General features: G+C 40.6%; 1 protein-coding gene across 6 annotated transcripts in view; it reads left to right on the top strand.

Moving 5' to 3' along the window:
- The window catches only part of LOC123960579 (NADPH oxidase activator 1-like), a 49,216-nt gene that overhangs the window by 23,954 nt on the left and 13,601 nt on the right, over nucleotides 1–11,661 (top strand). For all 6 annotated transcript variants that reach the window (XM_046035398.1, XM_046035396.1, XM_046035393.1 and 3 more), the window contains 2 exons: nucleotides 2,712–2,771; nucleotides 4,135–4,172. In XM_046035398.1, coding sequence (XP_045891354.1) covers nucleotides 2,712–2,771; nucleotides 4,135–4,172 — 98 coding nt within the window. The remainder of the gene's footprint in view (nucleotides 1–2,711; nucleotides 2,772–4,134; nucleotides 4,173–11,661) is intronic.

Here is an 11,661-nt window from a genome sequence, read left to right as displayed (position 1 = left end):
TGTACAGTAATGTCACATGTGTATGAAGGTGGATCAAACCAGCTAATCTTAAATGTCAAAGTAGAGAGGAGCCTAGTAGGCCTATTTATTTTCATTCATTACACAATATGAATAAGCTATGCAGACAGTTGTAAAGAAAGAACATCTTTTTCTTCTGTTCTCTACTTGTTATAGTTACACAGTATTAGGGGTGTGGGCTGTATTAAAAGTATCCACTGTTCTCCCATGCTCTAACACACAGTAACGATGAAATGTGTGCTGTTCTCACATTCTTCCTCTGTATGTACACATAAACAACAAGGCAGGGAAATATAAAAGGAATTTATTGTATTGTTTGGGTACATTATTGTTCAGTGTACATGTTCACATCTGAAACAAACTTTACGTGCTTGATAACTCTCCCACCCCGCAGACATCTACACACCAATAATGATTTATATTCATAGCGGCAAGTGCTATGTAGCTCCACATAGGGGACACAGGAAGTGACATATAGCACCTTCATGCGGCGTCGGAACCGCGTAGGAAATTCACAGCCGCACCGGCAGAGCTCCAGAATATGCAACTCGGCCGGTTCACGCGCGGACGCGCTACAAGTGCGAGGGCCCGCCCAACGCTGCTTGCAGCTTTAATTTTCTGGTTGTAGTGCTTAGCATATAGCCTTGTTATGTTAAGAAAAAAAGAAAGAAATGATAAAACAAATAGAAAAGATCTGCACTGTACTGAATTCACATATGAATGTTAAAAGTATAATTTCACTATATGAGGGAATAATTTCTTTGGCTACCGTTGAGTATAAAAAATGGTTGTACTACACTTTCATACTCTACAGCAATGTTATCAGATCAAAAAGTTAATGCCTAGCCTTTTATTCTGTTTGCCGTAAAGGGCACAAACTAAAGAAAGGGGATGTAGATCATTCTGGTGGACACTACAAGACACCATACCTGAGGAAATTTACCTGTCCTGTGTGTGCATCTCCCACCCGTTTTGCTAGTATAGCTTGTTGCCTGTGGCTGTGTAAGTTCATTATACTCAACAGAGGTTTACGTAATAAACACATCTTGGATTCAAACTACGGACTCCTCACTCATTTCTACACTCCCAGACAATAATTTGTTTAGCTGCCCCAGACTTCTGTGCCCTGTGGTATTAAAAGTCATCTGCTGTTAACACCAGTAACTACAGGTGTCTCATGCAAAATAACGGCATCTGCTTAATAGCATCCAAATCATTAATTTGGATGCTGATTAATGCCAATCAGAGTTACATTTACAGATTTTAACCATCACTCCTCAGTGAACTGCCTCCTTGTCTTCATAGTTTGGTAAGATGCTTTACTCTAAATAGCCAAAAAGATACTGATGCATGACAATCTTGGTTGGCATTAGTAACTTGCTGGTAATTGGTTATTTATTATACTAACACTTATGATATCCCATTAAATAACCACCTGTTTGAATGTAAATAGGGATATGACTTCATATACAGTCCAGTGATTCCCGTTTTCCCAGTCCAGTGCGGCTTGCCAGAGTCTAATCTCTTCCGCCGCAGTTTTCTAATGGCGAAAACATTCTCAAACTTCTCATAAAATGTCATTGTTTTTCGCCATTGATTTGGTATCTGTCAAACAAACTAAAATTGAAAGTTCCATATGGCTTTGTTCCATTATCAAATCGCAAAAGACTGCAATTTAATTAAATAAGTATAACAAGTATAAGATATTAAATCAACATAAATAAGTTATTTTAGGAGGTTAAAGTAAGTAACCTAAGTAACTTTTACTCTGAGTAAATTTTAAATGAGCTCCTTTTTACTTTTACTTGAATAGATTTTTATACCAGTAATTTTACTTGTACTTAAGTAAAAGTTCATCAAAGTAATCGTACTTTTACTTAAGTAGAATATTTTTTTACTCTTTCCACCTCTGGTCTCCTATAGCATGCCTTGATTTAGCTGGTGCCGCTAAGGCCGGCCCTCTTCTGTGCTTGGGGAAGTTGGCCAATCGGAAGCAAATGGGTGAGGCACTTTATATAGACAGGAGCTAAAACTGAGTGTTCAGAAAGAGTGTGAAAAGAGTATGTGTTTTTTGAACATTAAAGCATGCAAACATTTTCTAGTAGAAACCCTAAATACAATTATGAATGTGAAAATGAGCATTCTACGGTACCTTTAAAGGGATTTGTTGCATTCAGATGAAACAGTTGCCAGCTGATGTAGATTATCCTAAAACAGAATATAGATATAAGACAAGGTCAAACTGCAGAGAATCCTTTTTTTTTTAGTTAAGGGTTAAGGGAGTTAAGGGTACGGTAGGTTAGAGAATGTTGTCGCCTGTCAGAGGGCTCAGCAGATTTATGACAACACCAGCCTGATTCCCACTGAAGGGCTTAATGATGGCTAAAAACATCACATAACATGAATACTGGGCTTCCATAGGAATGCTTACCCAGCTTTTCACTGTATATTGATAGCTAACTTTGGACACTAAATTATCATCACATATTATGTGTATACAACATTTTTGGGAATGGCATTTTGATAAGCAATTAAATGTTTGATTAAGTAATAGTTAATTTTGCTTTCGTCTGCTTTCTTGTAGAAATTTCACCCAAATACTTTGAGTTACATCCAAAACATCCAAAAACATTACAAATAGTTGACATGGAAATTAAACAGTAATTCAGTAATGTATGGTGCTCTACTTGCAGGTGATTTCCTCCATGATTCCGAATGATGATTTTGGAGGCTTTGAACCTCTGAGGCTGCAGGTAAGAATGACCAAATTGTCAGTATTCACCAGCAAGGACCACACCATCAACCGATGCGTTTAAATGATTTACTGATGAAACCAAAAGAATGTGTGCGAGGCTTGACTCGCTGTACAGCTTTGGTTTGCTAGTGCATTGTAGGGATGCTTCTGTGAGAAATCTTCTGTAGTAGCTGGGCACGATGGACCCCCAAAAGCTTCCAGTTATTTGAGAGAAGATTGGGTTGATCTGAGATCTTTGAGATCTGAACGAATGTAGCATGGTACGCTTGGGAGGACCATTGGCCCATGATCTATCATGCCTTTGCAGCAGTTTGAGGTGGCGGCTTCAGTCCTGAAGGAGTGACCGCAGTAATGGACAGGAGAATGCCTGACAAAGAGAGTACATGGCAGAAGGGCTGGTTGAACCAGAATAGAGTAGCTACCTGTCCGGACTCTGAGATGAAGAGAGGATCAGTCATGGTTATTCTCTAAGATTTCCAGGATTGCAAGTAGTTTGCAAGGGAACGGTTGGATGCAAGAGGAAGACTGCAAGGATTTTGAGCTGGCTCTTGGCAATCCCCTGGGAAGTAATGTTATCTGTGGAGGGTTAGTGGCCTGGCTGGGGCTGCCGGTTAAGAGTTTGGAAAAGAAGCTAATGCCGCTACGGTAAACTTTGATGGTGTGCATTTTTATGGCCATCATGGAATGGGCATAGCTGACTAAACAGGACATGGTAACCTGACTGAACAACAGGAAGGTTAAGTTAGAAAGGGTTGAGGGCGCTATACTGTTGATGATAGAATTCTGGTGATTAACAATTATGGGTATTAGGGTAGGATTTACATGTTGAGTATCATGGCAGAATATGGAGGAACCAGTGTTGGAGGGGCCCAGCTTATGGACTTCTGGAATGAGTAATGCAAAATGAGAAAGAGAGTCAACGATGGCGTTGGAATGACCGGGAACATGAGCTGTTCGAAGAACGTATTGGTGAGTAATACTGTACCAGTTGGTCTGTGGTCTATTCACAGGGCTTTGAAAAAAGACTATTAGAACACTGCAGCTGGGATCGTGACGAAAACTAGGAAATTTGACACATTATTGAACTGACTTCAAAATCTTACTGCTCGTCTACAAATCACTCTGTGACTCTGGGTCCACATATATCTGATATGCTTGTGCCATATGAACCCCCGAGAACCCTTAGGACATCTGGGACTAGCCTATAGGACTCTTACATCACCTGGAAGAGAGCTGATGTTGAGGGAACTGTGGGCATGATTGAGGTGTGGTCCTGCTCCTGAAACTCTGCTAGATAGCTTAAATTTATAAAGATATTGTAGTCATTCCCTTTGTTAACTTTCTCTCTGTTTTCCCCACAGAAACCTGGTTTCTATGAGCCCAAGGTGGATGGAGCGCAGTGAGTTTTATCACCAGACACACAGAAATATTATTAACACGAGCTGGGGCGTCATTTATAAGCGTTGCATATGTACAAATAAAGGAGTGAAATGTGCGTATATAAGCATAAATTGAGATTTATCAAGAACTTTCCAAGGGGTCACATGATGGCGATGAGCTGAGCAGACACTTTTACCAGAGCTCTATGCCACTCGGTGCAAATTTTTTAAGACATTTTTGTTATGAACATAACAGGCTATGTCCTTGGAAAACTTTTTTGCCACAGTCTTTTGATGAGATGGGAAGAACCAGAGGACATAAAGACAAAAAAGACGTCCCGTCCGGCGACGACACACAAGATGGCGACCAGGCCGAATTTGATACCGCAGATTAGGGTGACCAGACATCCCCGTTTTCCGGGGACAGTCTTTCTTTTCTTAACGTCTATCTTCAAACGGAGAAATTAAAATAGGAATTTCAAAAAACCAAAATCGGACCATTATTTGAATTTGGTTTAGTCATATTTCAATTCAGAAACCAAAAACTGGAGAACGGCTCTTTTTTTCCGTTTCTTCGTTTTTGGTTTGAAATGACAAACGAAAAAAAGGTGGTTTCTTGTTTGTTCGTTTTGTGATTCAAACGAAAAAACTAACTATCACGACGTACAGGGACCCAGGAGATGCTAAATTGCAAAGGAGTTGGGTGGGACAAGTTTTTGCTCATATTCTTCTTTCAGTAGGTACGTAGCCATTTTGATTAGTAAATAGCTGGCATTTAGGTCTCTTGATTGTGTTAAAGATAGCCAGGTTCGGTATGTAATTGTTAAAGGGATACTCGCAGGAAAAGAGGTTACATTTATGAATCTATATTGTCCACCAGCCTATTCCCCTTATTTTCTCTCCAAGGCTTTTACAGTTTGTTCATGTTTTACAGGCTTCAGGGGACTCTTTTGTGGGAGGAGATTTAAATTGTCACCTTAATCCCTCTCTTGACAAACTTCCATCTGACATTTCACCCCTCCTAAGAAAGCGAGGGTGCTCACTAATATGTCCTCATATTGAATATTCTGATGTGTGGAGGCAGCTTCACCCTACTGCTTCGGAGTTCACTTTTTTCTCAGCCCCACATAAAAGCTATACCAGAATTGATTACATTTTCATCCCCTCCTCGAAAATGTGTCTTGCTTTATCATATTCTATAGGCAACAATTTGTTATCAGACAACGCCCCACTTTATTTGTTATATTCTCTTGCTAAGCACAGGGCACTGTCACGGTGCTAGAGATTTCAACTTTATCTTCTTAAAGATAACATTATTTCCTACTTTACTTCAGAATTTAAGATTTTTTATTCTATCAACTCACCATCCACATATAATCCCCCTGTCCTCCAGGAGATGTGTAAAGTATACTCTTGTGGACTGATTATGTCTTTTGTTGTAAAAGACGTGGGAAGAATGAACAGCTTAAACTTCTCGAATCTCGATTAGCTGAATTGGAGAAAAATCACATATCTACCCTGAGTCCTGCTTTGCTTAAGGAACTGTTATACGGACGTACTGCATTGAATACTTTTCTAATTCAGGATTCTGAACAGTCCCTTAAATTTGGCCAGGCAGAAACTATGTCTGGGGATAAACCTGGAAGATATCTTGCTAATATTGTCAAGAAGAGGGCAGATTCTCAAAACATAGTCTCTATTACTTACTCTAATGGTGTTAGATCGTTCGATACTAGAACCATTAATAAACACTTTGCATCATTTTATTCCAACTTATATAGTTCCAAACAGCCTTACAATGCCCTGACCCTTATGTGTCAGTTTTCTGCAGATTTAAGACTTCCCAAAGCTACGGATGATCAAAAATTACAAATAAATGTCCCAATTACTAGAGAGGAAGCGCTACTTGCTTTGAAATCTATGCCGTCCGGTAAGACCCAGGGCCGGAAGGAGTTTAGTGGTATTCTTTTAGACCCTCTGCTGTCTATGCTCAATCATTCATTTGAGAATGGGACCCTACCGCAATCCCTTAGGGAGGACAACATTTCTCTCATCGTTAAAAAAGGAAAATGCCCAGATAGCTGCGCCTCATACAGGCTGCCCTACTTAACTCTGACCAAAAGCTGCTCTCCAAAATTTTGGCCTTACGCCTAGAGAACATTCTGCCCCATATTAAGGCTGCACAATATGAGGAAAAGCTGCAATGTGCGATAACATTGTTCAATATTGCGATGATATGACTTGCGATAAATAAACAAATATCCAAGTGTGAATGTTAGTGATACTGTTCCAATGTCTTAGTGCTTTTATTCATAGTTTTCAGTCACGTGACATGCGCGGTGACCTGGAGGGCAAAACAACAGACCAACACAGCGACTCCCCTGTAGAGACACTGCAAAAGCACCTTTTACCTTTCAACTTAATAAAAAGAAAGATATGATCACAAACTGTAAGTGTTGGGCACTACCGATCCATATAGCATTATAGCATCCGCTGCCCCATTTCTACCGTTAACAACCGCCAGATCTCTGCCGCCGATCGACTGCGGTAATGTTTACTTTTACCTTCTGGGGAATCCCTCACCTAGCACAGCCCAGACTTGTCTCCTCCTCGCTTAGTAGGCCTAAATCTGAAGACACAACAACCATCCAGCATTTTGGCAACGCAAAAAGTAACAAACTCAAAGTAACAGTGTATCACTTGCATATTGGTTGGTAGGCAACAGAAAATAACGTCTTTTTTGCCCTCCAAGGGAACGTCTTCCTTGGAATGTGACGTCACGTGAAAACTATGAATAGGTTCTTTGAGAACATAGAACCTAAACATTGATTTGCTAGGTTTCAAACATGTATGTGGACATGTTACCACATTCCCTGAAGTGCGCGAAGAGCCTCTCTGAGGGTGAACTAGTCGTAGGTATACAAAGATACTTCCGAGCAAGTTTGGTCAGCTTTGGGTAGGTGAGGCCAAAGGGTCAGCTTCACTGTGAATGGTGGGGGAGAGCAAGTAGCTGTTAATTTCAGCTTCAACAGCTTGCTCCAGATGCATGAAAGATGCTGTTGGAGTGGGGCTTGGATTTGTTTTGAGCAAACAGCCCAATGATCGCTGTGGCTCCATGGTCTGGGCCTCTGTGTTCTCAAAAGGTGTCCCCTCCTTCTGTGCTGAGTCTTTCATTTCTGACATGATCCTGCTCTTGATGTCCTCAACTTTTTCACTGCTGATGTAGGTAACCTTGAACCTAGGGTCCATGAAGGATGCAATGTCCAGAGGTTCTTGTGTTCCTAGGTCATCATACTTTGTATTCATGTAATCCAGGATTTTCACTTTAATGGACTTGGTTAAATCTGTGTCATCTTCCTTTTCTGCAAGAACCGATGTCTTTAAAAGATGAAGGATGGGTTTCACATATGAAGCACTGACATAGATTTGCCCGGAAAGAGCATCAGTAAATTCCTGCAATGGGTGTAATGCCAGGTTAACAGACTCAAGTACATCCAGGTCTTGCCAGGAGGGAACCAGATGCCGTGTTTTCCGGTCTGCCGATAGAACATCAGACCCTCTCTATCATCTTATGCCTTGAGCCCCACCTAGTTGGACATTCTGTGATGAGTGAGTGCTCAGGGAGGTTGTGCTTTTTTCAGTGCCGTCTTCTGCTTCCAGCTGTGGGAAAAATGTCCCACCAATTTTTTGCTAAGCCCAGCAGCACAGTCAATGCGGCTGTCATCCTTAACAGCATTTTCTGAAAAGAAGATGTGAAATAAATTGTTACAAACTATTCAAACTAGCAGTAATCATTGTGGCCAATTAATTATTTAATTATTGTTATAAAGTAATATTTCAGAGGCTACATAATTAACTACAATTATTACACAGTGATAATTCAGGTACTACATACTATAGGCACTGTCCCTGTTGGATAATTCAGAGCTGACCATGCAGTGTGGAAATACAACTTCAGTTAATATTCTTGTAGTCCTCAGTGTTTGCAATTGTTTATTTTAACTTAATAATATTCAGACAGTTGCCTACATGCCATCACATGCTTTTCCCCGCTGAGAACTCAATCTTTGCCAACACAGAGAAATTGACAAAAATTACATTACGTAATAAACCGTCTTTTCAGGCTCTAAAATTAACTACAAAGTCCGAGGTTATGCCCCTGGGGTTGTTAACATGTGTTCCAGATGTGGCTGAGCCCTTCCCGTTCCACTGGTCTCCCACCGGTTTCATTTATTTAGGAGTGCAACTTCCCCTCCATCTTAGATGCTATAAGGGCAGACCTAGACCTCTGGGCCCCTTTTCCTCTTTCCTGGTTAGGTAGGGTTGCACTTATAAAAATGAACATCCTGCCTAGACTGCTATACCCACAGCAAATGATCCCTATCGTATTATCCAACAAGGTTATTAAGGTGTTTGAAGGCTGGCTAAGCTCCTTCATTTGGAGCAAAAGGAAGCCCTGTCTCATGATGGCAAAACTTCAAATGGCGGGTTGTGATGGAGGGCTAGATGTACCAAATCTTAGACACCCACAGGAGATTGCAAGCTGGCACAACTGTGATCCAGCCTCGATTTGGCATGATATTGAATTCTGTCAGTCGAAGTGTCCCTTGTTCAATCTATTGTTTATGAATAATCCTGAATCTGTCCAAAAAACACTGCTCTAACCCTATTACTCTCAGTACCATCAGAGCCTGGAGATCCATTTGCTCTATTGAATGCCGGGCTCAGTTATCATCTCCTCTTACTCCCATTCTTGATAGCCTCGACTTCCTGTCAGGCTGTAAGTACCAGGACTTTAAAGTATGGAGCATTCAAGGGCTGAAGAAAATAGGAGATCTATTTAAGGGCCAGATTTTACTATCCTTTCAGCAGTTGCATCAGCAATTTGGTTTATTTAACCAAGGTGACTTCAGCACCATTTCATGTGTGGAGAAGGCCCTGTCTCTACAGATTAGTAAGAAATCCATTACTGTTTTTTACGGAGCCCTGAATTCTAATTCTCCTCTTACCTCACAAACCACCATGCATTATTGGGAGATAGATCTAGGTGCTGCTATAGATGATGCTGACTGGCGGGAGGTCTGGTCTCAGGCCTTAAACATTTCTGTGTGTAACTGTACCAAATCCATACAGTTCAGATTTGTACATATAACACCTGTTGTCAAGAACAAAATGGACACTAATATTTCCCCGCTTTGCTGGAAATGCAATTCTGTGACTAGTAATTATGTTCACTGCCTCTGGTCATGTGTGAAGTTAAGTATTGGTCTAGTATTGTGAATTAACTGACTGCTGTCTTTGGTGTCCCAATATGGATAGACCCTATGTGCCTATTACTTGGTCTCACACAGGAGACTTTTCAGTATACAGACTTTTGCTGCTAGAAAGAACATTCTACTCTTCTGGATGAAAAATGTTGCTCCAACAAAAAAATCATATTACGTACGGCATTCCTAGTGAATACATCACGTGCTTGCTTCACTCCAAAATAGACACTTTCTGTAAGGTCTGGGACCCATACTTACAGCATATTGGACCCACGCTGTCATCCTCCTTGCTCCGTGGATTTCCGAGATCAGCCTAGCCTGTCTTTGTGACTTTGTTTTAAGTGCTCACTATCTAACAAGCACCTTGTAGCCTTACTGTTTGTATACTCTGTATTGATTATTGTATCTGGTTACTGCTTTATCTTGCCGCAGGACATTGAAAGGGATGGATGGAAAATGTCCCCACTGTTATTTATTTTTCCTTTTATTTACTGTACCCACATACCCATACTCTTTTTTCCTTTTCTGCCGTGTCTGAGCAGTTCTATGTGTGTTGCATTTTGCGAAAATGTAATAAAAATACTTTTCAAAAAAAAAATCCCAACAACTTTACAAGGACATTTTCATACATTTAGGGAAACTGTGACCCATGTGTATGAACATTTTGGAATGAGGGGAAATTGGCGATGCAGATAGTGATGTGGTGAATTCGAGCCAGATTAATGATGCCTCTCACACATTTAATTTCACTTAGTATCAAATGTTAATTATAGATCCATTTTATCATAAACATTCAAACCAGCAGTGTTATTTGTAGGCTTCATTTGCTTGTAGTGCACTGTAACTAGTCTGTCCAGTATTTCATTAGCACTGTCTCACATCGCTGTGTAAATTAGCAAAGTCTGGAAATAAAGTAGGTGACAGCTCTTGCACTGTTGCTATACTCCTCATCGTCAGTCCTGATCATAATGCAGACCAGGCATAACAAAACCCACATTAAAGTGTTCACCTGTCAAACCTCCATCTTCAAATGATATCCCAGAGTGGTGGAGACCACTGACTGATGAGATCAGTTCAAGATGTGAAGTATGATTGCTGTAAATATAAATACTGCGGTGACACTCGTGTAATGGTGCATGATGGATGCACTGGCACTGCGGGGCACTGCAATGAACAGCAGAAGGAATGAGTGTTCAGGGACCACAAAGATTTCCTGGTCCATGCTGATGACTGGCTAATATGCTGACTGAATTTATGTTCATCCGTTTCAATTGAAATGACATGCAAGAGTTTAATGATTCACTCAATGTGCAGAGTCTCTATCAACAGAGATAGACAGATGCTCGACTCCTCTATGAAATGTGTCCTCACTGCGCTGCATTATTCGAGACTATCATGAACTGGTGGTGGGTCACAAGTGTCTCTCCCTGGTTCTCTTCTTCAGTTCTCATGCATTAGTTGCTGTTCTTGACTGTTCTGCTGTGGCTGCTTTGACGTAACGTATGTTGCCGTTCAAGTGTGCTGTATGCTGTAGTGTCAAAAACCCTGAAATAGTTGTAATTTGTTGTTATAAAGTATATATAAGTTATCCTGGCCATTCAAATTAATTTGCAAAACGTGAATTTCACACAGCATTTAGTAAGACTATAGTATTACTATAAAGAATTACTATAGAAGTACCACAGAAATAAAAATAGTAATATTAATATTATTATAATGATATGATATTTTTTTCTTTTCAAAATTTAGTACATTAATACTATAAAGTTAGCTTTGGTGATCCTATAATGAAGTTATAGTTTTACTATAGTTAGGGCCCGAGCACGACCGTGTGAGGTCCCTATTGAATTTGCTCGGATTATATATTTTTAGGGCCCGAGCACGACCGTGTGAGGTCCCTATTGAATTTGCTCGGATTATTAGGGCCCGAGCACGACCGTGCGAGGTCCCTATTGAATTTGCTCGGATTATTTATTTATTAGGGCCCGAACACGACCGTGTGAGGTCCCTATTGAATTTGCTCGGATTATTTTTTTATTTTTTATTTTTTTTAGGGCCCGAGCACGACCGTGCGAGGTCCCTATTGAATTTGCTCGGATTATTAGGGCCCGAGCACGACCGTGTGAGGTCCCTATTGAATTTGCTCGGATTATTATTAGGGCCCGAGCACGACCGTGTGAGGTCCCTATTGAATTTGCTCGGATTATATATTTTTAGGGCCCGAGCACGACCGTGCGAGGTC

Source organism: Micropterus dolomieu, linkage group LG21 (genome assembly GCF_021292245.1).
Source record: "Micropterus dolomieu isolate WLL.071019.BEF.003 ecotype Adirondacks linkage group LG21, ASM2129224v1, whole genome shotgun sequence".
Classification (NCBI taxonomy): Eukaryota; Metazoa; Chordata; class Actinopteri; order Centrarchiformes; family Centrarchidae; genus Micropterus; species Micropterus dolomieu.
Note: the sequence above shows the minus strand (reverse complement) of the source record. Positions and strands in the feature narration are given on the sequence as shown.